This window comes from Lichenostomus cassidix, chromosome Z (genome assembly GCF_008360975.1).
Source record: "Lichenostomus cassidix isolate B80296 chromosome Z, HeHo_3.0, whole genome shotgun sequence".
NCBI classification, from domain to species: domain Eukaryota; kingdom Metazoa; phylum Chordata; class Aves; order Passeriformes; family Meliphagidae; genus Lichenostomus; species Lichenostomus cassidix.
Window position 1 is genome coordinate 74,537,379 of NC_139511.1, and position 27,245 is coordinate 74,564,623.

Here is a 27,245-nt window from a genome sequence, read left to right on the forward strand (position 1 = left end):
ACAGGATTTGCAAGCTTAGAAAGGGAGAGCAACTAAAGCCCTTACAGAAACCCTTCTCTCCCTCTTCTTTTTAATTTACCCTAAGTTAAGGGAAAACAAAATACCCAAACCCCAGCACAATGCAAGATTAATTCCCTAACAGAAAACCATTGCAAGGTTTACTGAGGGGAAGGCAAGAGCAAAGGGAACTTGATTTCAGTTCTCTTTTTAAATATAATGCAGGTAAGGTTTGCTGGTCCTTTAAGATCTTTGCATTGGGCTGGATATTGCAAGGCCAAAAAGATATTAAAAAATGGTGACATCAGACCAAAACAAATCTATTTAGACCAGTTCCCACAGTGAAACAGTTCCTGGAAGGTTTTCACTACTCAGTCAGTGTGCCATTCCCCACATTTGCAAACAACAAAAAAATTGTATTTCACTTGCTCAGTTAAGATTAGGTATTTTTGCACACTAAATTAAAAACATGTAACAGATCTCAAATAACATCACCACGAATTAATTGATTTCTGAAAACCCCCCTTTCATAGTTCATGTGTTACTAAACCCTTTCAGAAATTGCTGGTATCCAGCCTCACATCAGAGACACGGCAACCACTTGAAAATGGAAATATCATTTATTTCATAATGCAATTTTTATGCCCAGAAGTGACTCACTAAAGTGCATTTAGGCCCTGGATTGCATCCAAGCTAATAACCCATTATGTTTTGAACTACTTGCAGTGTATTTCCTAATATTTCTCATTTTACCTGTTCTGTTTAATGCTATAGGTGTGACTGCACATGACTCACTGGTGAGCAAAAAGGGCAGAAACAAGAAGAGACCCTGACTATTCGACAGACACGAGGTAAGAGACAGAAGCAATCACAGAATCAGATTGGTTTTCTAAAATTCATTATCAGAAAATTAAGTGTTAAACACCTTTGAGGTGCTTCCTGAACACCTCCTCCTCAACATACTTCCAAATGCACCTCAATAGGGCAAGCAAATATTCAGTACATAACCATCTGACTGCCACAGAACCAGCAAAGGCTGCCTTTGCAAAGGACCCCAGGAACACAGGAAAATGCAGATGGAGCTGCAGCTTTTCCTTCCCTGATGGCTGCCATGCAAATAGAAGCAACCTTTCGGGAGCACAGACTGTCCTTCCAGATGCACAGCCGTCCCGAGCACATTCTCTTCCTTTGGCAGCACTCCTGCACAACTCTTTCCCACACAGGCATGGTCAGACAAAGCTCAGTTTACAGCTCAGAGGGGTTTGGGTCTTCCTTTTCCCCTTTTTCCCCAGGGATGAATGACAGCACTCGAAACAAAGCTGACAATCATGTCAGGCCATAGACACTTGGAGCTGAATCTCTCTCTTACTGAAGATCAAATTCCCACCTTACAACAAAGTTGTAAACATTCTTTTCTGGAATCCATAAAATACAGCCTGGAAGTTGTTATTTCCAACCCAGGTTGAAAGGGAAGCTGCAGCTTTCCACCAAAGTACTGACAGCTCTGGACTCACACCACAGCATGAAGTGCAGTTTTTATTTTATTTGAACAACTCATCTCATTCCTTTGCCTTCAGCTCTGGAAGTAGCTTTTCCCACACACCCTTTTGATTTTTTTCATTCCTTTTGGAGACAGAAAGCTTGGTCATCCTGCTGGTTTAATTAATTTGTTTTTCTGTACATAATTGCTGATTTTTGGAAGCTCCCAACACCATCCTTATAGATGAAAAGATGGATAAAAGCATGAGATTTTAGATGAAGAGATGCAGTAATACATTTTACAATGAGATTTAATCTGGAAACTAACTAAACATAGGGTAGATCTGACTTTGGAATAGCTGCTGAACTAAAAACTTCAGTTCACATGCAGAACTTCTGTTTCTGTGCACAAAACATGCACATTCCAAAACTCATCATTACTTGCTAGTTTTTCTCACACAGAAAACAAGCTGAACAGCACAAAAAGCAATCAAGACTCTGGTTTCTTATCTGTAATTTTCTGTGGCTAGATCTGCACCAAGGCAGCTCTGGCTGGCACCTGCAGCATTAAACCCATGTCAGCATTTCCATTATAAATTCTCCCCTTTAGAGATTGCTGTGTATCCAAACTCCACATACAGTTTTTCCATGCAGGAGCAAAGAGTTTATTACTGCTATTAAAAAAAAAAGTGATATTATTTCCATCTCTGCTGCTCCAAGTTTTCTTCTGGTTTCTTCACAGAGAAATACCAATAGCTTTCAGGGAGAAAAAGAAAAATGCCTGACACAAAATTCAGAATCATTTCCCAGGGAGCTCTGGGAATGTGGAAGGATGGGGTAAAAGACAGCACTGCCAACTCTTGACTCTCTGAAAACTTGACTAAAAATTACAGATGGGTTTCTTGATTCTGTAAGCTAATTTACACTACTTGCCTTGCACTATTTGTTCTCCACTCACAGGGGGTGAAAATAAAAAATGCAAACCAGCTCCTGGCCCTGCCTGGGTCTGAGCATGCCCACCTGTCCCCTCCCCAGCAGCCAGGCTGGCTCAGAACAGACCTGCAAGCTGATGGACAGGAGAATTAAGAAGGGGGGCAGGTGATTTCTTATTGAGAAGAACTGATTTTGTCCTTAACAGATAAGCTAAAGAGACCCAAGGGATGGAATTCATCATCCTCTACCTGCAGCTGTCAACAAAGTCCTTATCTGCAGAGAGCAGAGGCTCTCCAGATGGCCATCTGCACTCCTTGCAGAGCAAGCAGAGAGCCAGGAAATTCACAGCACTATTCATTTGAGCCATTTAAACCTCCAGCTAAAGCCACATGAATTATTTTCTAGAAATGCCTATCAGAGTCCAGGCAGCAACCCCTGAAGTGGGACTGCAAACTCACACGTGCAATCCAGAAGGAAAAGCCCCTGTGCAGCTCTGAAAGGTGCCCAACACCTGCCACACACCTGCCTCCCAAGCCCCTGCCAGTGCCTAAGAAGGCCTAAAAAAAGGTGGGAGAGCAGCTCTTTACAGAGGCACACTGTGATAGGGCAGGTAAGCAGTTAGACACAAGTTCCTTAGGAACAGGATTGGTCCTATTGTTGTCTATTCCTTGGACTTGGCAGATGTTTAGACTTGGGGTTCAGGAACTGTAAGATCTTGAAGCCATACCAACTCAGCTGCTAAAAATGTACCAGAGTGGGGCCAGTGTCTCTTACAGGAGATGAGTGATTTAAATGAAGAGCTGAACGCTGTTGGTGACTGAGCACAGGAGTGGCACTGGCAACAAGGGCAGTGCTAGAGGAGAAAACAGAGATCCCTCCCTGAACTGCATTAACCACCAAATAACAGTTGCCTCTGGTCATGGTGATTTGAAGGGGTGAAAATCCCTTTTTGTTTTAGTGAATCAAAGAAGATTCCCATCAGTCTTCCTTGTGCTGATCACAATACACAAAGCATTTGGTGTCTGGAACAACTCAGGAAAGAGCCAGAGCTTACCCTGAAACATTGAAGTTTATTTATTTTTAATCAAACTGTTTACTTTATGTATTAAAGTAGAAAAGCAGAGTATTAACCTGGAACTGAATTTCATACCAACCAACATATATATCTTATTTTGCAAATGACACTGGTGAAAAACTTGAACAGTGCTGTTCCTGCACTGCCCTTTCCATTGTCCCCAGAGACAGCACTTTAAAAATGAGGGCTGAGCACAGGGCCAGCATAGCCACGTCCTGCCTCATCACTCCCGTTGGATGAGCCACAGGGTGGAACTGCTTGTTATGGAATTCTTCTTTTCCAACCAACTGGATCCGAGACAGACAAGAAATTGGAAACACTTGGATAAGGACAGAGAATGGTATCCCAAGGCTTCCACACCATAGACTGTGAGTATCTTGGAGCACAGCATGTCAAAAGCTTTTGACCCAAACCAGTCTGACAGTAAAAACCAGTGCACAGGGCAAGTTAATGGGCATGTTTTCCCTTTTATTTGGTAATATGTGATAATATAGTATGTCATTATCACATCCCTTTGCTGATAATTCCTGACTACACACACAGCTGATGGTTCAGCCACATAGCCTTTTTTGCAGGAAGAATCTGTAGGCATTCCTGAACAGAACTTCCTGTAGAGCTCATGTCAATCACAGTCCAACCAAGGCAGAAATCCTGAAGGAGGCCTTGCCCATGCAAGAAAGATTTACAGAAGTGCTGAGTTCTCTTGATAGACATTTCTAATCCTAGACAGAGCAGAAATGTGCATCTTTTATATATGTGAGTTAGCATTAGCTATACTATGTTAGTAACACTGCTGGCCACAAGAAAACTGTCCCCAACAGCTCCTCTAAGTCCATCAGCAAAACCCATTGACCTACTTTTTCTTAGGTTAAACTCACAAATAAACAAACCCCAATATGAATAAATTGACTCCACCCACAGGTCTCCAATGCAATAGAAAAGAGGATGGTTTCAAGTTTTAAACTTGCCTGGTTGTAGCAATTTTCTGCATAGATTGCTATCTATTCTTTCCAAAGTTTTGCCCAGGTATAAATCTTTTCCAAACCACAGGATGTCACAAGGGTACAAAGGGGTTACCAGCACTCTTTTTGTGCTGAAGGGGTGTCACTGAAGCCAAGAAAAATGTGGAGTGGAATGAAAGGACGAAGAAAGCATCCATCCCCTCTAAAAAAAAAATGGTCCAAATTCACTGTGCATCAGAATACACAGTCTGGATTGTATTCAATGGATGGTGTCCCCATCCCAGTCTGCCAGGTACCCAGCAATGCAGCACTCTGGCTTTGTGACTCCTGCACTGCCTTTATCCCAGGATGGAGTGCAGTGCAAGGGATCTTGTTCCAATCCTCTGCTATGGGCAGCTATACCTTCCACTAGAGGAAGGTTCCCTTCCCCTTATCTGAGCTTGCTCTTTTTGGTTTATGCATCCCAATCCCAGCTGGTATCTTCGCAGCATAAATAAATTCTCTGTACCTTCACAACAACATTTATTCTAAAATGATTTCTAAGAAAGGAGAGGAAGAGCTGAGCTGGAAGAAATGCAGAACCCAGAGGTGCCATTTCTGTTTGTTTACTAAATACAATTCAGTCCTACTCCTGCAACACTTTGTTAGGGCATGTTGTATTTTGCTCACAAAGATGCCTTTGTCAGCTCTCTCCAGCAGTTGTCCAATACATTTTTGAAGTGTTTCCCACAAATCCAGCTTGGCACTCACAGCCCTCAGTGATAAACAGCAGTATGTGGGATACACACAGTGCACAGACATTCTATTGCACGGCATATAAAATATCAGAGCAGGCAAAAGAATTTGCAACAAGGCTTCCAAATAAAATCTTTTCAGTTTGAAATGAGCGCAGCCTTTCCTTAATATTTCAGTCTGCCTGGTAATGAAAGACATCCTGCCTGCCCCAAAGCACTTGTCTAAAAGCACAGATATTTGAAAGGTCACAACCACTCGGAGCAGCAGGACTGCAGACGCCCGCTCGGATGTTTGCTCTGAGATAAATCAGGCTGCAGCAGCTGCTGCTCCCAGCCCCTGCCCAGGCCCTATATCAATCACATACACACAAACTTCTTGCGCTGGGACATGCCACAATTATTTTTTTTCACACTATCAACTATAAACCATGGCAACCTCTCGCCTCACCTTCAGAGATCGGATATTTCAGGCACTCACTCACATCATAGATCTTCCAAACAAACTTATGTGGGTTAGATTAAAAATGGCACCTCACCAAGGAATGTTCTGTGGTCAAAAAATACAACAAAACTTGCACCAAAACCCTTCCAATTCCCCACACTTCCCATGGCATCCTGCCCAGTCCGTCACCTCTACCCACAGGATTTCTGGATTTACTACAAAGATGAGAAACACCACAAAAAAGGTTTAAGTTTCAATTAGTTCTTTTCGTTTGAGAGTGTTTGCCCTGCAGGATGCAGTGCCACGTGGGCTGAGTGCCTCTGTGCCTGCCATACTGCACGGCTGCCTCAATCCATTCCCCACAGCCACCCAAACCAAGAGCACAGAGGAACAAACTTCCTCATTCTCCTCTGGGGACACTGAAGCATGTCTTTGGTATGGGAATGTTACTACAGGGGGGATGAAAGCAGGGACTTTTGGGGGGGAGATCCTTTAGGAAAATGAGACCTGCTGCACAGACCTCAGGGCACATCCCTGCAAACCTCTGCTGCCTCTGCGCTAGGTCTGACATTCCACAGCTACTTATAGCATTGGCTACAGTGGGACTCCATGAACAGCTGATCTTGGAAAGGAACAAGGGATAATGAACAGGAAAGAAAAAATCAGACATACTTTTTTCTGCTCCCTTACGCGTCCTGGAACCAAACCCTTACCAGCAAGGGATTTATTTTCATTTTACTCCTTTAAATGAAAGGCTTAAGGATACTCTGTGATTTTATACTCCTAATGCCTAGTGAGGAGTTCAAAAGAAGGTTACACTGGAAAAACACAGAGTCCATAAGCTTTTTCATGGGAAAGCTGCACAGTCATCCCTGGCCTTGCTGCAGGGAGCAGCTGTCTCCGTGCTGCATTTCAGTGCCTGAGAGCACAGGAGCCATGGAGCCTGAAATCTCTTCAGCGACTGTGCCACAGCTGGAGGCAGAGCTCGCTATGCTAAATACAGCATCCCTGAGCTGGGAACTCGAGTGGGCCGTGTTGGATTGCACAGCGAAGCAATTTAAGCAAATGACTAATCTAAACCCTTCAGTTTCATTCCTACTTTGGGCTTTGAAAAAAGTGGCTGAAAATCATCAACCATCAATCCTCACCCACTGGAACAAAGCAAACCCAGAAGATTAATTTTGCCATCGTAACAGCAAATCAAGGCAAATCCAAACAACAAGACTGTTTACTGAGCTGTGCCGAGCCACTCGCACTTGGACTTGGATCAGGACTTGTAGCATACAAAAAACATGATGTGTTTTTCACTTCCAGAAGGAGGAAAAGAAAAATTTCTGTAACAGAAATTATTTTTTCCCCAGACTTCTTGGTACCTTATCTAAGCCAGTGTTTTGATAGGAATTATCCTAAGATTTCCATAGTCTTAGCAACTATTTCATTACAATACACATTTTAAAAGCATGCAGAGGTACATGTGTGTGTCCATTACACTTAGAAGGTGCCAAAGTATCTGTTTTTAAAACCAGAGTGCATGACAAGTTCTTCATGCAGCAAGGTCTCAGCCAACTAAACTAACCGGAACACTTAATTTGCTATTTGAATGCTCTGATTTTTAAAATCTTTCCAGCTGACGTAACAGAGAATTAAGAAACATGTGACAGGAGGATCTGAAAATATTTCACTGGATGTAATCATAACTGAGAGCAATGTTACATGAGATTAGAAATAAAGATGATTCGTGGCTTGCTCCAGAGAACTGCAGAACATTCCAGCACTAACAATGGAAGTGCTGCAGTTGGCTCTGGTCTGGCAGCCTTTGTAAGGCAATCTGTGTTTTACCAGCACACATACTTCACCAGCACAGCACACTCAGCATCGTACTTACTGCGGCGCCTGCTGCTGTAGGACCAGGGGTGCCACAACCCTCTTTACCAACACCCTGACTTTGTTCTTCAGGCCCACGTGTGACAAGAATCCTGAAGTGCTGCTGCCTCGTGTTTTGATCTGGTCTGATTTTAAACAAGCATCCCTGCCCTTGAGGTATCCGCTCTACTGAATTGCTTCGAGGTATTTCTGCCCTGTTCCTGCCGTTTCCAGGCAGATCTGAATTGAGCCCATCAGGTGTGGAGCTACCTCCTTCTGCTGGTGGCTGGACAGGGTAGGAAGTACTCCTTTCCAGCCGTATCCGAGGGTACCTGACCAACCTGTCCCCTTTTGTTCCTGTAAAGCCAAAGTTACATCCACCGCCCACACCAGTACTGCTTGGCTGCGGCTGCTGTAACTGGAGAACAAAGAACTTTTTCCCTGAATTTGCTGACGGATCTGGCACATGCTGCAAGGACCAACGCCGGGGTTCAGGGGTGGGAGCACTATTTGGAGCATCAGGATCAAAGGGAAGGAGAGTAACTTGAGGCACATCTGCACTTGAGGCCCGATGCTGAATCCTCACACCACTTATGTTTAAACCTGAAGCTGCTTCACTTGCTTCATCTCGTTGGGCAGTCAGCGAAGCCTCCTCACTTTGGTTATTAGAAGGAATACTACAAAATACCCTATGGTTACAGCAAACAGTTCCATCTGTCTGCTGCCCTAACTCTTCTGTCAGCCTGGGTGGAGAACTTCCAGGAGTCACCTGCGGACTGCTCGGAGAAGAGTGATTTTCAACAGGGGATGCATAACGCTCCCTGAAGTCCGAGAATTTGCAGGGAGGTGTCTCCTCTGGAGATTCCAGGGCCACGCTCTCGTTGGCACAGCCATCGGCAGCTTTGCGCTGCAGCGAGATCTGCATGGACGAGCTCCTGGTGGGGCGCGCGTTGATGCCGTTCAGCAGCTGGGGGATAAACATGGATGTGCTCCTTTTCAGGGAGCCCACTTCGTGCAGATCTCCGTTGCCGCCACAATCCGCTCCGTGCCGCGAGAAGGCGTGAGGGCTGCTTCTTCTCGGCAAGGTGTGGAATGCCATGAAAAAGTCATCTTCTCTCTCCCGGGCAAGGATCTCCGATTCGGGGGCTGTGTTGCTTCTCCCAGAGCCAAAATGAAACCGCAGCCGATGGGCCATGGTTTTACAGAGAGGAGAAAAGGAGAGGGAGAACAGCAACAATTCAGGCACTGCCAGAAGTTAAAAACCAAAGACATAAACTCCGAGAAAAAGTGTCCCATCTGCCAAACGGTTAGCACTGCAGCCCTGGGAGCGACAGATAGCAGAAATAGCCCAAGTGGCAAGCAGCATTCCAGGCATGATTGGGCAGGAGCAGTCAGCGCTCCTACACACACGGTGACATAGGGTAGGATGGTGGGAGTCACGTGGCTTGGTTCCCCCTCTCCAATGTAAGCGTGTGGGGAATTTGTTTTTTCCTTTTTTTTTTTTTTTTTTTTTTTAATGCCAGCAAGAGCCTGAAACAGCACCTTCCCAGCTGCTCCTTTTCCATCAGGGAGGAGTGGCCCCAGCAGGAGAGCTCTCGCAGCTGACTGAGGCAGCGAACACACTCAGCACTCCTATAAATCTAAACCACATCAGATTCACAGGGTACACTGGGATAAAACACTTGCAGAACAATGTAACTGCAACAGAAACACTTCCATTTTGTGTTAAAAGTTTAAGTCAACACCACATGCAAATGAGGAAAATTCTTTCAAGCATAACATTTTGGTGTGTTACAGCTCTGGGCTGTCACAGCAGAACAGGAATAAATATAGCATGGTTATGCTTTCAATTTTAACCCTGCTCATAACACAATTAAGCAACAAACTTCTTGCTTTTAAAAAGCCCCAACAGCAATATAACCTGCACTCCCCTTTGAGTAACTACAAACAAAGCAATCATACATATGGCAAAGATCTCTCATACAGTAAAACCAGCAGAAATGATCAGGACAGCAGGACACAAAGCTCCTTTTCCATCTTTACCAGGCAGTGCAGCTGAGCGAAAAGCAGAGCCGGGTGTTGCATGTCCGTTTGTACTGATTTGTCTCAGACCCTGTCCAGAACTGCCCGCTCCTGGCTGGCCTCCAGTGAGGGAGTCAGCAATGCCACCATGCGTGGCACTGCCAGCACGGAGTACAGTTACACCCTCCAGAAGAGCTCAGGAGCAGGACAGGCTGCCAGGATACACCAGAACGTGAACCAAGCACCCCAAATCAGCTCTGTTACGACGCAGATACTCAGTGCCCCAAGGGTGCTCACATGTTAACACTGCACACACTTGTTAGCATGTACCAGAAAAGAAACTCTGGCTAGCCAGAAGTGCAGCTCCATCTCAGGACCTGGACAGCTGTTCCCTGGGAGAACTGGAAAGCCTAAATCTTGTCAACAGCTCTGAAAATCTGTATGTGGCAGGTTAGTCCTCTGCCTAGACATCTGAACTCTGCTTGCAAGCAACTTGCTTTCAAAAACCAGAAAATTACCAATCCCAAGAGCAATGGCAGCTCAAACTGATCAAACTGCCAGCAGCCAGCACAATCCCCCATTGTTTTATGTGGATTATGAGCCACAAGTAAAACGTCAATAGTTTCCACACAGCAATGGTCCTGGAGATTGTCTTATAGAAGCACAAGTGTTGATATTATTTTATCCTATTTTTCAGCTAAAACCTACTACCCAACAACATGATCCCTGCACCCAAAATGGAGCTGCATCATATTTGCTCTATTGAGACTGGGGAATAGAAAGGCAAGGAGACTGCAGAGACAGAGAGTGCTTTGGTAATTTGGGAATAAGAAGAAGGAACAGAGTATTTAAGTATTGATAATAAGTATGTCAGAGTAAAGCAAAAATAATCAGTTCAGTGTCTCCTCTTTCTGCCAACACAACCTGATGGGAACTTGCCACTCCAAACCCCCCAAAGTATCTGCCTTGCCGTAGACCTCCTACAAGGAAAGCAATGTCTCCAAACCCCAGATGCTGCCTTGGCCCAGAGGTACCAAGCCCAAGGACAGACTGACTTTGGAGGTAGGACCACAGGGAGAACACACACAAATCAGTTCAACGACAAAAAGTGCTGAAACTGCCAGGGTAAGGCCAGTACTGCACACCCAAACTTGAAAATCCAAAGCAACGTGTCTGAAATGAGTATCCCAAACCTGTCATTTCCCAGCTGTCACTCCATAAGGAATTCTTTGCTCTGACCCACCTCCCTGTTCCTGTGGCACCTTTACATTCCAATGGCACATTGCAGTTTGAACAGTGCAAGTGGTCATTATGATCATTATTTGTAAATACATATGCTCCAGGTCAGCCCACTGTAGAGGCACACTGCTACTGGCTTACCAATTTACGTCCTCCTGAGGAAAGATCCAGTCCCTTGGCTGCCAAGTCCTCTTTTCCCCCAGATTACAGCTGGCATGGTTTCCTTTGCTTTTTATTTATTAGGAAGACAGAGGCAAAAAACCTATTTGTTGAAGACAGATGTTTCTATGCTGTTTTTTTAAAAAGGAAAGTATCTTTGCAACTCTGATACTAATCTTCAGAAAGTAAACAAGTTTGGTAGAGGTTGCACTGGTCCCAGGAGAGAAAATGTTAATTTCGGATCTCATGGTGCTACAATGTTCAAAAGGCAAAGCCTGAAGAGCCTTGCACCAGTTTAACCCTGGATGTGCAGACGGACAATGTCATTTATCCCATGGATCATAACCATAAAACAAGCAAGCAGCAGTCAGATGATGAAAGCCTCCTCTAGGAGAGCTACTGCATCATCCAAATGCAGGCAAAGACTAAGCCCACTGACAACATGGGAGCACTCACCAGTCTGTTTTCATCAAACACCTCAAACAGGAGCCGATGGTTGGTTGGGTTTACCTGTGAAAAAATCCAAACTGGCAGTTCAGTAGCTGGACAGTAACAACATGTGGGTAACCCGCTCAGGCAGCAATTAAACCAAGGCAAACACGACAGGACTAACAGGTCTCGTGTAAATCTTTACTTAAACTGGAGCACCAGAACCCTACTGCAAATGGGAAGAGCCTAGCAGCTTTCATTTGCTGTGCTCAGTTACTGCATTCTCCTAGCAGAGGAGCCCCAGTCCCAGGCTGGACAGACTATCAGGGCTCCCTGACTGACTGATTTAGGAGGAGCAAGGGTTTTGCTGCATTTCGTTCAGAATTTCACATTCAGGTACGTTTCTGCCTGTCCATCGCTCACCATCTCTATCCCATTTATCACACATAGCCTTGGAACACCCAACACAAGTCTCCCCAACATTTGAAAACAGCAAATATCCCTCCAGAGAACTGTTTACATTCAATTAAATTGAAGCAGAAAGACTGCCAACATTTAAAAGGATAAAAACAAACATAGGAACAATTCTGTCAGGCAGACAAAACAGCTGCTATTAAACAACAAAAAAGTTTTATACTGTTTGAAAAACTTTGTAAGCCAGGTTACTATGACCAGCATGTGTAATTAAGAAAATTCAGAAATAATATACCACAATGCACTGGTAAGGCAGGGGGCTGGCAATGGACTTCCCAGCAAAAATCACAGAATTATGACACACAAAATAGGCTATAGGTCTTTTCAGTAAACATATAAACAACAAATATAAAATAAGATAACATGTGCATGTCCCAACAGTGCATAATGACTGCAAATAAAGAGAAACTTACTCTAAAATAAAATTCTTCATTCCATTTTGGGTTCAATGTCTGCAAAAGAAATAACAATATTTACATACTGAAGTTTCTTTACGTTTTCTGCTTTGCAATCATAAAAACACACATGCAAGTGACAGTTTTCTAGGAAAAAAAAAAGAGGAAAAAAGCATGTAAAAAATTTGAAAAAATACATTGCCATCTAGAAACTCTCTACTGAGTAAACCAAACATGGGAGGATATTTGAGTCAGATGATCCTAAAATAGATGTTACATATAAATAGAATTTGATGATTAAAAGACAAATCATTGAGAACCTATAGAAATAAAACCTGAAGACATTTTGTTCTCCAGATTCATTTAAACCCAGATGAAAAAAAAAGTATTTTTTAAACACAATGGTAGCTTTAAGGCTACAAAAATAGGCTCAGATTTATAGTATGAATTAAACAGGAAAATAAAAAAAAAGAACAAAAGAAAATGTTATTTCCTTGGAATAGGTACGATATTCTCCCTAATCTCCTCCCAGCCCAGGGATTTTAATTTTGTTTTAACAACCTGACTAAAATGCACAGAATAAATGTGCATCTAGATTGCAAGCTGAAGGGATCTCAAGCATGACATAATAAATTGACAAAAAAAGAGATGAGAACAACAAACAGTAATTTGGGCAATTCAAGCTCGGGTAAGTATAAAAACAATTGGACAATATGTCCAATGTTTTTGTGCTCATGCCAAATCATTCCCTCATGCTCTCACACAGCAGAGATTTACCGGCAGAGCTGACAGGAAAAATTGGCTCTACACCCACCACAATTCTGCTCTAGCAGAGAAAGGGAATCTTGGCTGTTTATCTTACTCCTTGCTATAGATCCAATAGATTCCTCATGTGCAGGACACAGGGGGACTATACTGCATATCACTACAAACTGGGAATACAGGACCTCATGGCATGTATGCAGTAAAAAATACATTAAAATGAAGCAGTAAGCAAAAGAAGGTTACATTTTAAACACTTGTATTGTGTTTTATAAAACACAAATGCTACTGCTGTTGGCAAAAGGGGGTCCATGTAATTTACCAAACAAAGAACTGGGTTAACACTGAATTTGAGGACACTATTGCCCATTGATAACCCATTAATTCCAAATGCTGCTTAAGCACAAACACAGAGTTCAGGGAAATCTGATGGACAAGGCAGCAGTCTTTGGTAAATGCCCAGCAACTCACAGAAATTTCTTCCACCTTTACAGGTCCCACTCTTAGTGGGCCAAGTCAGAAAGTACAACCACTTGAGTCCCAGCAAAGGAGAAGGAAATGCAGCAATAGCTCCATATAGGACATGAGCAGGGAAACAAGAACAAAAACTCGTCCTCAAGAAGAGCTACATCCTAAAAAGGGCAAGTGCTGCACAGATAAAGGACTTCCAGGAGTCAAGCTGAGCTAGATCTTCCTCAGGTATTTGAAAAGGATTTTCAACCCTACACAGAAAATGAGAACATGGAGAGAAATGATGCTCCTGAACACTGGAGCTCGATGGAGAGACTAAGCATTCTTGGAGGCAGAAAATTATATTTAATATTCCATGTGGGAAAGGTAGAAGTCTTCAGAGCTCAGCGCAGTCATGGTGAAGAAATTGAAGAAACCGGATAATCTTCATCCAGACTTTTAAATTCCAGCAGGAATTTAAAGAACACACTGACCATGTTACAGGATCAGAAGCCAGCAAGCTGCAAATCCAGCTTTCCCTGCCTCAGAGAGCCTTTCCAGCAGGGCATTCCAAAAGGAAGCACAAGGCATTAATCAAACCTTACAGCTGAAGTAACTGTGGAGGGAGGTAAATGGAAACAAAAAGCCTAAAAAATTCAACGCAGGTAGGTCATGCCACATGATGCTGACATTCTTCTGGGAACTTTGTTTTTTTCAGAGTAAGAAAAACAATGTGCATTTAATCCCTTTGGCTGTAAGGCAGCATCTCTGAGGCCCAGCCCAGCTGTGCAGTAGAATATGGATGAGACAACAGCACAGGTCATGAAAAAGGAGAACAAAAAGGGGACACTGCACAGTCCCTTCTGCTTTCCCAAAGGCACTTGTGCCACACAAAGTTACCCATTCAACTGAGGAACACAAAAATGAGGAGGAAAATGAGAAACTTGTGAAGGGTTAGACACAGTTACAGAGCTGAAGGAGATAAGTGCCAGCCAGTCACTCATCACATTGATTGTGCTCAGTATTTATTAATGATTTTAACTCAAAGATACACTAATGACGTTTGCTATTTACAAAATAGAGAGAGGACTGCAAATTGCACAGTTGAAATTTAACAATTCAAACCAGGAATTACCAGCTAGAACATTCCAACACATGAGTCAATAGCACTATTACAGAAATGACTGAGAACGTCCAGGCTTTAAATGACAGCAGCAAGAAACAGTGAAAAAAGGTAGAGGCATTTCCAGGAATGAAACAAGCACCAACTGCTAACCAGGAAACCTTAAAAAAATTCTTTTTCCACATCAAACATGCCCTGGCTCTGTTACAAGTTCCACTTGGGACTTCCACACCTCCAGGATTCCACAGTGGTTTTCTCATGACACCTAATGTCCTGATTTTAGAACCACATCATTCTAGTTAGTGTTTTCATCAACAAAATTCTCTTCATTATTCTGTTTTGCAGCAATGATTTCAACTGAACCACTGCTGATTCTAAACACCTCCATAAAAAATGACAACTCATTATTTCCCCTTACTTTTCATACAGGTTGTGACTTTTTTCCTGACTGCCACCAATAACGGCAAATTAAAAATATATAAATATCCTTACAAAATCTTAGGGTCCTGATAATGACAAATACCTCCTGGTAGAATTTTGTTTGTGTGGACTGAAATTAGGAAATTAAATAAAACTCATTTTTGGTTCTAATTAAAAATGTAAGCATTCCCAGGCTTTCCTTATAGCATGCCATCTGGCTGTTTTAAATTCCCATAGTAGGAAAATATTTTGAAAATGGAATTTTTAAACAGAAATATTAAAGAATGATTGTTTTTGCAAAAAGGCAGACAAATTATAATTAAAGCAGAATTTCTCAGTCCTTTATTTCAACTGTGTCTTTCAAGGAAATATGAATTTAATAAAAGAACCTGTGAATGACACAGTGGGATTTGATAAGCCAAGCTTTAGGTAACAATATGCTATAGTTATGGTAACATTAGGTGCTCTCTCCAGGCCAGACACGTTGAGGTTGCAGGCACTTGTTCTCTGATTTTGGTCTGGAGAAAAACCACATTATCCAGTTGCTACACATGTATGTAACAATTTTAATTAGCACTGCATTCTGTTATACAATTGTGTTCCAGTGTTCTTAATGTTTCCAAACCCATGGAATTAGGAAGAGTCTATACATACCTTTTTAATAGTTTTTGTCTGCACAAGAGCAAGTTCTCTGTTCTCATCTGCTACATACAAGGAGAGTTTCACGTAGGGGTCACTGTAAAAGAAGATGTCAGATTTAATGACCTATAACTGTACAGCCAAAGAGCATTTCAGAAGGAATTTGTCATTTAACTGCATAACAACAGCACCTCCAAACATTTCTAGTGGAATGGTCTTCAGTGAAAACTCAGAACTCTGTAAGCTACTGACACATTGAAAATGAGTGTTAGAATGTGCTCAGTTAAACACTGCAGAGATCACTGCCCTGCAGCTCTGTCCCTGCTGGCTCCCACACAGCTCCTGCCCACCAGCACGCCTGTGGCACTCCATTAAAACCAGTCAGAAAAATGGGAGCCGCAGGGTTTGGAAGAGACTGGCTGTAACTAACCCCTGGAGGCTGACAGGAAGTGCAACAGCAGTGGTTATAATTGTTTGGAACCATAAAACCCAGTTGCACATTATCAGCAATGATTCAGACAGCGCAGAGAGCAACCTGCTCTAGTGGAAGGTGCTCCTGCCCACATCAGAGGGTGGAATTGGATGGTCTTTAAGGCCCTTCCAAGGGAAACCATTCCGTGGTTCTGCGCTCTAAACTGGGAGAAACAGCATCCTGCACAAACAGATGAACTGCACACAAGTACAATGTCAGGCAGTGAACCTGGAGTAGAGCCCCCCTGAAGGGAAGAAATGGGTGCATGACTGAAACCAGGACCCTGACCTGCTCCAGTGCTTCCCTCTCCAGGCTGCAGCAGGCTCAGCAGGATGCTGACCCCAAGTTTCTTGAAAGCATCAATACAAGAGATATTCACAATACCACCAGACACTCAGATTACCAACCAAGCCATTCAGATGCTCTCTGATGCTTTTTAAATGTAAGAAACTATTTTGCGACAGTATCACTACAGAATCAGTGCTTGCCTGTTCATTATACTGGATGTTCCATCTACTTGCAGTATAAAATGCCACATAGGTGGAAACAAGAATAAAAAAGATTTCTTGTTGGATTGATTATTTCTATCAGTAGAAGCAAATAAATGCCTCTACTTAAACTGCAATTAAGTTCAACACTAAGCACCAAGGTTTAGAAGAAAGCAAAGCATCACTGTGATTATAAAGAAATGCTGATGCAGCTTTCAATTGCTTGATGTACCATGCTGTCTAATATTGACAGGTGTCCTCCCAGATTCACGTTATCAATCCATATTGTTTTCAGAAATGCTTAGAAATACTACAATTTTTTAGTGCTAAAATACCCTGGATGAATCTTCTGCCTACAGAAAATGAAAACTGTGAAAGTGGCACAGACTATTTTTAAAATATATTTCTATTTTTAAAAACAAGAGAATAATTAAGTTTATTACAAATTTCAGTAAGGAAATTTTGCCTTCACTGAACAGACTCCTGACATCTCTGCCTGCTCTAAAAGTGGGACAGAGTGAGTCAGACTGGACAATGGACCACACAGAACACAGAAGGTCCCTTCCCAGCTCCAACAGGCTGTGGGGAACACAGAATTCATCAATATACTCCGACAATTCTTCACACTGCAGTTACAGAAGCTCTTAGTGACTAGAATGCACCTGATTAGTATTACAATTCTTGTGTTTTGGAGTCAATAAATAAGAAACATCATCAAGCTTTTATGAAACTTATTACTTAGAATGAAGCTCAGATTCCAACAACTAAATAAGCAGTCTAATTTGCAAGTTATTTATTGAGCATCTCCAGGTGAAACCCAGGGGTTTGTAAATCCAGTTGTTTGGATCCCAGAGTGCCACCTGCTCTGCAGGTAACACCACAGGCACTCCCAGGATCCATACAGCTACCAGGAAAATGAAACAAGCTACAAAGGAAAATAAGACAGACTGGCTGAGACCTCCTGGGGAGCAGACATTGTAATTAAGCAAACTGGTGAAGAAATTAGAGAATGGGCAAAGAATAGAGGAAGGGAGAACTGCAATTAAGAACATAACTACAGCAGCAAAACAAAATAACTGGGATCCCAGAGAACAGACACTATCATCTTAGACAAAACCATGAAAATCAGCAAAATTGAGGAAAACTTGTGGAATAATGAAATACAGCATCTGGTCTGTTAAAAGTCACTAAAAAATCCATCCACAAATTGGAATGAAACAGACACAAAGACAAGCAGTAAAATACCAGATTCCTATCTCACAGCAGTGTCTGCAGATATGTTAAAGAAAGGAAATCCTGATGATTCAGATGACAGAAGACACAAAAATAAATGAGACACCTGCTGAGAGCACAAAAAATCCCCAACAAACCAACCAGGCAAGTTTGGACAATGCCCTCAGGCACATGGTGAGATTCTTGGGGTGTCCTTTGCCAGGGCCAGGAGTTGGGACTTGATGACCCTGAGGGGTCCTTTCCAACTCAACTTTTCTATGGTTCTACAATTCTAACTCCTGAGCACAGAAAGCAGACTTTGATCAACATGGAGTTGAACCTGCCAGATATTCTCACCCTGAAATCGACTGATTAAAAGGAAGGGAGACAGGAATTACAATGGAATATTGCTGTCTTGACTTTCCTCAGGCAGACACACTCATTCCTCAAGAAAGCACTATAAACCCCCTTATGGCACTCCTGGAAAACACTGTTCCAAGTGGTACATGAATACTTTCTTTGCACTCTAAAAACAAGTGGGAAATAAAGCAGCTCATCCTGCAGCTCCTTGTGAATGTCAGTCTCTGTCCTGAACTGCTGATTTGCATCAGGATTTAAAAAGGGATGCTGGAAAAGCTTAGGAGCATGACACTGGATGAGCAGAATGAAGCCCTTCCACTCACAGGGATGACATCATGTATCTGACATACAGAATTAACAGTTCTGCACTTTGCTTGGAGAACTCACTGCAGAGGTCACTTTGAGAAAAGTACTGGGTTTGCCTTGGGAAGATGATAAAGGACTGAATGTAGAAATGTCACAAAATAGAAAACTGCAAGTAGAAAACCTTCTCTATATGAATTTTTACACCAGTACCAGTGTTAAAATGCCATCTTAATGAAACCTGCAGCATGACAAATTGACAGCCATGGATTGCTGGGAAGCTGTTAATGCAGGAAATATCCAAGTTTCTGCAATACCAGAAAACAGATACAGAAAATGAACCACAGTCCTGGAGCCTGGGGACACTACAGATGGCCCATGCCCAAAATTACACCTGGCAGCACTCAAACAGGATTGCATCCACAGGAACACCAACACAGAGGCACAACAGGCTGACAGAGAGCTGCCCAATGCAGCAAGGTCAGCGTGCCCAAGAGGTGATCCAACTGTAGCAGCAGGACATAATAAACCTGCATTTAGGGGAAGAGGAATTTCCTCACATCCTCTGCCTGTGAGGGTATTCCTCAGTGAAAGAGAAGCTGGCTTTGTAGTGAAGGCTTACTGGAGAGGGGAAACACAAGTTTCTTTTACCCACTATAGGGCTCCTTCTATTCAGATAGTGCCAACCTCAATGCACTCATAATAAAATGCAATAAGATATTAAAAGGCAGTTAAAACCCACCCCGTGTGCAGTGAAGGCACAGCAATACTCAGTCTGAAAGATACAGTATTTAATGCTTTACATTTCTTACACTTGACAATACCATCACATAGGAGAAGTCAGTGGATTTATTCAAATGCATTATCAAGCATTCAAAGGACCAAGCAGTGTTTAAAAGAGAAACAAGCTCAGTCATTGCCATACCAGGGACTGGAGATGAAGGAGAGTTGATTTGTGGAACATCTGTCTATAATGCTCCTCGCTACAAAATCAAAAATGATTAAAAGCACTAAATCTCACTTATTCCAAATGACTGGCCAAAACCTAAAGAGAACATCAGCACCTGTCGAAATCAGGAGAACCTTGAAGCTGATAACAGTTCTCTGGAGAATAAAAGGGAATCCTAAGAAAATGATGCTAATAATGAAAGCTATGTTAATCATAATCACAAGTTAGTACAAAGAGTTTGGCAGAACAACAGCCAGCCAAACAATCTGAGGTCTTAGGAAATCCTTTTCCTGACCCCTGGAATCCCTCAATTATCCAGATATTTACCATGGTTTTGCCAATTTGCAGTATTTGGTATTTTCTTAAAGCTCAGGCAATTGCAGATATGTAATTATCATCTTTCGTTTGAACCTCAGCATGGAAAGACAAGCTTCCAGCTCTTCTCCTGGAGGACGAAAAAAGCACTGATGACTTAAAAACCCCAATGAAAAATCTCAAAGAAAATCAGCCTCCTTTAAAAATGACATAATTTTGGAGCAGTGTGAAACTGAGGCTCATGAATAGTTTCCTATTTGTTCACTTGAGTCTGGAATTGCATTTGCTCTATACTTTTGAAACAGTTTTGAAAGCAAGTCTCAAACCAGCTTCTGCCAGTGACATGACGTATTATTTACTTATTTTAAGCTCCAAAAGAAGGGGGTGGAGAGCACAGGCACATGTGAAAGAACAATAGAACTACTAAGGCCTACGTGGCTCTATCTTTATTTTAAAACCTGAAACCGCCTCCCCACATGTAAAATTTAGTAACACTTGTTATGCAAGTGCATGAATGCCAGGCTTGTCACATGCAGGCAAACTTTGCATTTCAAAATAGCCTGACTGGCTTCCTTTGGAACAATCTTGCCCAAGTTAATTTTGCTTTTGTAAGAGACACAGACCCATTCCCTTTTTGCTGCTCCTCTTCTGCTTCTGTCCCATGTACATGAAAGAATTGATCAACAGCTCCTGTAATTCTGGCTACAGAAATACCAGCACACTCCAACATGAAGGCACAGAAGCCTTTTGCTAGAAGCCACATGCCAATTTGATTCCTTCCCTGGTCTTGAAGGGACTCCTGTTTGGTTATCACTTAATATCCATCCATCCATCCATCCATCCATCCATCCATCCATCCATCCATCCATCCTATTTTCCCTGACCCTCACCCCATCCAACCTACCTGCACTCTCCCCAGTACAAGTATACACAGAAGAACATCTTTATCTTTTGCCCCTTAATGCATGTGCTCCCCTGTGTTCTGAGTCAGTGAAGTCGAATGTTTCACCATTGCCTAAAATGACCAACTTCGGATTTCTGTCAAGAGCAGTGGAAGACCTCAGGTCACCTCCTCCCCACAAACCTGGGATGGCTGAGGGCTCTGGGTTTGTCTGGTTCAGGATTCCTTCACCTGCAGGCAGGTACAGAGGCAGGTGTGTCCAGGTGCCCACGGCAGCTCAGCACTGCAGGAACCAACCTGCTCCACATGGATGGACACTCTGGTAAATCCACAGACTGCAGTCTGGATGTACTATTGGAAATGTGTACAAAAACATCACTTCCTTCACTGCCTTCAAAAACATCACTTACAAATTCAGATCAGTAACACACACCATCTTCAAAAATATTCATCTCAAGGAGTTTCCACAAAATTATGGGAGCCCCATGGACAGCAGTTAATATCAGGGCTATAAAAGCAGGTTATGCTTGGCGAGAGGTAATTCCATGAACCTGAAAATTATTTTCAGAATCATTTAAACACACTTAGAGAAACCCTGTCTGTGCATGCACTTAGTGAAGCTTAAAAAGTTTCAAGAATTTTTTAAAATCCCAATGTTTCACTTGGTCATTTTTAAATTCAAAGAGATGAAAGAAACAAAGCCCAAAATATGCATCATTAAAGAAGATTAGAATAAGAATGAGATACTTCTTAACCAAGTTTTATAGAGAGCAGTAAAAACAATTGTCTAAAGCAGAATTTCTTACAGTCACTACCATTTCATCCCAATAAACATTCCCCCTGGTGACTCTCCCCACTCCTGCACTGTAAGAAGGGAGAAGTACAGTAAGACTACACAGCAATTAACTACAAAGAATGCTCCAGAGCATACTGGCTGTGTTTTCTCCCTGCTTTTATTTTAGCATGAGGCTTCTGGGTTTCATCTTTCTGTCTGTACCAAGTAATAACCATTAGGAGTTTTTCTCAAGGAGAAGGAAGATTTTGACCCCACTGTCATACAAATCTCCTGTCCTGTGACTAAACCAGAGCACGAAGTGTCCAGTCCCACAAAGATAAAGGAACATCAGCTTCTGAAAAGAAAACAAAACCTTACCTTACCCTTCACCGCAAAGCCCAACTTGCAATCCATTGTGCCTAAGCATCCCAAACTCTCACTTCTCCATACCAAATCGCAGAGTAGTTTTACAGACCTCCCATTTCCCTTCTAGTTTGTTTTCCAAAGAAAGGCTCACACCTCATCTGACTCTACAAGAAATGTAGCAAAGCTATACCAAAGAGCTGCTAGAGATAATGACTCGCACCACAGACAGCTGCTAAGAAGTGCCTGCGGGTGAAAAAAGGAGTTAAAAATTATATATACCTCAAACTCCACCTCCAGTGTCTCCACCTTCATTTACCATGCTGTGTTCTAATAAAGGGTAACAAGACAGATTCCTTTTGTACTCATGCTCTCTTGGAAATCTCCCAAAGCATAAAGAATATTTTAATCTTCCAAAACAGATGGAAGTGTAAATATGGGTTTTTTTCCTCCCTGAGGCCATTTTTTTTTGCAAAGGTTAAATAAATGCTCTAACAGAATATGCATACATCAGCCCCTGGAGCTGAGGGGCTGATGTATGCATAGATCTTCCTATGCCATTTCACACTCCCAAAATATCTTAACAAGTTCCAAAATCCAGCGGGGGTGGGGAAAGAGAGAGAAAACTCCACGACACCTGGCTTTTGGAACAGAAAAGCTCAGCACAGGAATTCCAGGCAGCATCCCTACCCATGAAATCTGTGCACTGTGCACTCTACCCAATGCACTGTGCTCGGGAATAGGCTTATCCAGCCTGGCATACACAGAGGCCCCAATTCCTGAGGCACGTTGAAGGATGTAACTGAGCACTGCTGCTGGAGCTCACCCACCACCCACCCGCCCCTGTCCCCATGCTGTCCCCTGCTCTGCCAGCAAGCACATACCTTGCACTGCAGAGATGAAACAGGCAGAGAAGTGAAAGTGGATTAAACCTGGGACAGCCTTCCCTCCTTCCTTCAGCCCAGGCTGCCACAATCCCAGGCCAGGTCCTTATCCTGCTCACCGCAGCGCCCCACAAGTGCTTGTACAGACCAAGGGGAGCCTTGCACAGTGCCCAGCTGCAGAGCTCTGGGTGACCTTCGCCAGGTTCTGTGCCCAGCAGAGGCACGAGCGGTCTGAGCAGGGCTCGGCAGCATGGATTTAGCAGGTGTAACTTGCCATCCCCTTCCCAGAAAGCCTGGCTCACACTGAGCTGTTCGCCCGCCCACGGATGCAGAGCTGTGTCCTCAGCTGCTGCAGGCAAGCACAGCAGCAGAATGGCATTCAACAACAGAAAAAGGCAGAAAGCAAAGGAAATCTGTAATAAGTCTGTGAAATGCACTGCGGTTAAGGAATTAGTCAGGTTCAAAAGGGACAGAATTGGCCATGTGCTTAATAAGAGTAATGAGCTAATTGCATCAAAACCTTTTGAATCTGCTTGCCTGAGGTCTCACGTTAATTTCCAGTTATTGAGGTAAAACCAAACCCTTGAGAAGCACATTACCGTGTTGCTAATACAAGGCTGAATAAGCTGGTAGAGACCACGGTGAGGGACAGACTTCCAGCAGCCTCTGATCTAAAAAATCCTGAATTCAAGCTGAAAAGACAAGCTAACTCAGGACAGTCTGCTAAGCATGAGGTTTTCTGTGCAAAACAAGGAGCTGGCAATCTTTCATCTAAATATATTTAGTGATCCTTATTGTGCAACAGGCCAGTGAGGAAATAATACCCTCACAGGCAGGCAGGAAGATTATTTTTCCAGGTATTTCATCCCTTTCCTATAGGAAGCCTTTACCAAGAGCATAAAGGTTTCAAAGTGATTACTCCACTTTTCCAGCACCACTCAAACCTGTATCCTACTGAAGTCCTGAAGTGCAAAGTGTTGCCACAAGGCCCAAAGATGTGCAAGCAGCTCAGCTACCATCATCCCCAGGGCTGGCACAGGCATGAGGGACACACAGCACGCTGTGCTTCAGCTCACAGCCTGGCTAGTGCTTCCCAGGAGGGACCTGAAGTGCTTTCAGATCGCTGGGAACATCCACCCAAAAAGCAACAGAAACTGGTTAAGTTCTACTGGCTTCCAAAAAGAGAGAGGTCTGATAGTCCCTCTTGCATCAGTATCTATCTTTGCAAACCTCTAAGTCTTATGGATGATGAAGCCACATGGAAAGGGCGAATGAAGACTCACCTAATGAAATTGAACCTTAGATAGATCCCAAATAACTTCCAATGAGATAGCTTAGAATGCTAAGTCTTTCAATTTGTCACTGAAAACATTGAAAACCACAGAAAACATCATGCCAAGTGCCCCAGCAAATACCCTGCAGGAGCAGCAATGGTGTTCCACATTGTGTCATCCTCAGTCTTCACAGAATGAACTGAACAAATGTCAGCTGATGAACTCAGATGACTATCAGTAAAACCAGTGATGTTACGTCTATTTCCAGGCACTAAAAACTGGATTTCAGTTTCAGAAAACTCCCACATACTGATGGTCTCAGAATCCAGTGTCAGCTTCTACCAGAAAGGTGTATTTCAGCTGTACCAACAGGAGAGATGTCTTATAACCAGACACAGAAAGTTTGTATGCCATCAAATCAAATACCAAACAGGCAAAATGAAAAAAAAACCCAAACCAAAACCAACCCACAAACCAGAATAAAACCACTGTTCAGGAACTCAACACCAGCAGTGAATACTCCCCTGCAGACCTTCTGTCCTGATCCATTGCTCTCATCTTCAACCTGCTCTCAGCTAATGCACCAGATCTATTTTCAGTTAAAGAAAGGAAAAAATCTCCAATTCTTTTCCTTCCCAGCAGTGTCCTCTGTGTATGACAGCCTCAATTTAAGGATATACAGAGCTGAAACTGTTTGTCTGACTAGACACACCATTCTGCAGTGTTAAACAAATCACTGTATTTTTCATTCCACAGGAGCACAGTGTAAGCTGGATCATTAGCATGTGAAATCACATAAAACATTCAAGATGCTCAACGGAGGCTAACTACTGCTAGTAAGTTCGGGGTGATCCCAGTGTAGCATATTGAATATAACCACAAATTACTCAAAAATACAGTAAAGAATGAAAAATTAATTATTTACATTGCACAACACATAACAACATCTTTCAAATCTTGGCTTTTAACAGGCAGAGAGAACACAGTTAAAAATTCACAAGGCAAAAGACATTTCTATTATGTTTAAATTTTAAGGAAAGCAGCAGAAGGAAAAGTTTCTTACTCTCTTGTGTACTTGGGGTACATAGCAAATTCTGGCTTTCAAAAAAAGCCCTACCATTAAGAGACCTGAACCATTGACCTCTACCACAGGAGGGGAACTTGGAACGAGGGTTGGGTTTAATGGATTAAATTCCCCAGCAGTTACTGTGCCAGCCATTGACTGAAGAGTTACACAAACACCTTGCAGAAGACACCTGGCATCCGCTGTCAGTAGTGGGTGGAAGGCCCAAACTGTGACACAACCCAAACATATTTGTCTCCCCTGGCTACCAGGTAAATGTCTGAATCTGTTGTTTCTCCTTGAAATATTTGATGTTGCTACTTTCCTTCCTGAACCTGGCAAAGGCTGTGATTTCCTGGGTGTGCTCCCTGAGCCATGACCCTCAGAGAGCCAACCTTTAACTGACACTGCTGAGGGAGGTGGCAAATCCAGGATATTAAAGGAAATGGATATCATGTGCTTGTGGACAGAAACAGTTTCATTTGTTTCTCCTCAGGAATGCAGCATTCCACCCAGCAGTCTGAGATAAGGCTGCACTTCTGTTCTGGAATACATGTCTCCTGCATTCCTGGGAGAAAGCCCTGAGGAAGGGATGCTCACAACTGATCCCTGATCTGAGCATTTTTATTTTTAATCTCCTGGTGCAGGCACAGCTATAGCTTCAAGACAACATGCATTTGCTATCATGAGATAGTTCCCGAGACTGCAGTTTAATTAAATTTTCTTTCCACACCTAGAGCAGACAGGAACCATAAGCTGCCAGAAGTTCCCAAACCTCAGCATTTGTTGGTGCCACTGGAAACCTGCTTCATTAAAAATAAAGTACTGCTAAACGACTGTGAGTACAACACTGACTACCAGGCCAGTGAAAATCAGTGTAACTGAGCCCAGGGACACCTGGATTGGGATGGTCCTTCCCTCAGCCAGCAGCAGCTGACCCACCTCCCCTCTATAAAAAGGCTGACATTAAACCTGCTGTTCTGTTCTGTTCCCAAGGCAGTTACAAAGAGCCCAGCTGCCTGTCCCCCCTTCAGGGCACAGTCCCACCTGCCTCTGCCCCCTCACACACGATGCCTGCCCACAGTCTTTGTTTCATCTCAGCTCATCTCACGCTGCGTGCAGCCTTGTTCTGAAGGCTGAATGATTAATCTCCTTGCTGACTTTCCTCAGGCTGCTATTTCCAGGGTGCCAGACTATTCCATGGCATCAATCCTGTCCCTGCACACCTGTGGAAGCTGAGGGTCGCTCCCTGTCACTCTCAGCGACCACGGCACTGGAAGGAAAGGAAAAACCAGACCCCAAATCCCTAGAAAGTCACTTTTGATGCTGGTTCTCTGACCTGGATGCTCACAGGGCTGTATCTTCCACTTCTGCCCTCGCTCCCTGCCTCTCCAGCCCTTCCAGGAGCCCTTCCTGAGGTGCACAGCTCGCCCTGCCCTCATCTGGCGCTGAGGGCTACTAACTGGTGAGAACCACTCCCAAATTGGCGGGAACTGACCCTGGGCACCCTCAGGGTCCTCACAGCAGCATGGCAGCACCTCGGCATGGGCACTCAACACACTGAAAACCCACTTTTTGGAGATAATTAGTACTCCACAGCATTTCCCACCTGTATTAAGTCACTTTTGCAGTGAATACATGTTCTGTTCTCCAAGCCACAGTGATAGAAACTGCAGTTTGTGTCAGCTCTGGCACTTGTCAGATGTCACCACAACTCTGTCAACTAAATTTAATAACAAGTGGTCTTCTCCTATATTTGCCACCTCCTGGTTAAGGGAACTGAAGTGGTCCAGCATGTGGGACTGGCACAGGGCAGCACGGGGGGGGTGGAGCAGAGGGAGGGCAACAGGGATAGGGGCTGCTCCCAAGGGAAAACCAAATCAAACCAAGAAAATTCTTCCTTAATTTAGAGATGCCAGGAAATTTGCCATGAGTCATCACCTAAGAGTAAGTTCTCGGTTGGCAAGCCGGTGATTTGTCATCAGAACGTGCTCAGTGAGATGGATTTTAGGAAAGCTCGTGTGCGCAGGGGTCAGCGACAGCCTGTCACAGCTCTGTGGCTCCGCCTGTGACACACCTGGCAGCTGCCCTCAGATCACACAGGGAGGCTGCACTCAGGAATCACCAACAGCTCCAAGAACACTATCAAACAGGCTCGGAGGGGGAGTTTGGTTTTGTTCTGGTGTGCTACTACTCATTGCTGCAATGAGGTTTTGATGAGATTAACCACACACTTTTCCACTTTACCAGACTGCTCCTTCTGGCTAAGGAAGTAGCAGGGATAACAGT

At 43.4% G+C, this 27,245-nt stretch overlaps 1 protein-coding gene across 10 annotated transcripts in view; it reads right to left on the reverse strand.

Annotated features, from left to right (window-relative positions):
• The window catches only part of NEDD4L (NEDD4 like E3 ubiquitin protein ligase), a 95,857-nt gene that overhangs the window by 34,190 nt on the left and 34,422 nt on the right, over positions 1 to 27,245 (reverse strand). For 3 of the 10 annotated variants that reach the window (XM_085042715.1, XM_085042716.1, XM_085042717.1), the window contains exons 3-5: positions 15,613 to 15,694; positions 12,222 to 12,260; positions 11,362 to 11,415 (exon numbers count right to left, since the gene is read on the reverse strand). In XM_085042715.1, coding sequence (XP_084898841.1) covers positions 11,362 to 11,415; positions 12,222 to 12,260; positions 15,613 to 15,694 — 175 coding nt within the window. Of the gene's footprint in view, positions 1 to 7,507; positions 11,160 to 11,361; positions 11,416 to 12,221; positions 12,261 to 15,612; positions 15,695 to 27,245 lie in introns of those variants that run through there. The other 7 variants (XM_085042720.1, XM_085042719.1, XM_085042710.1 and 4 more) reach the window with 4 other exon arrangements.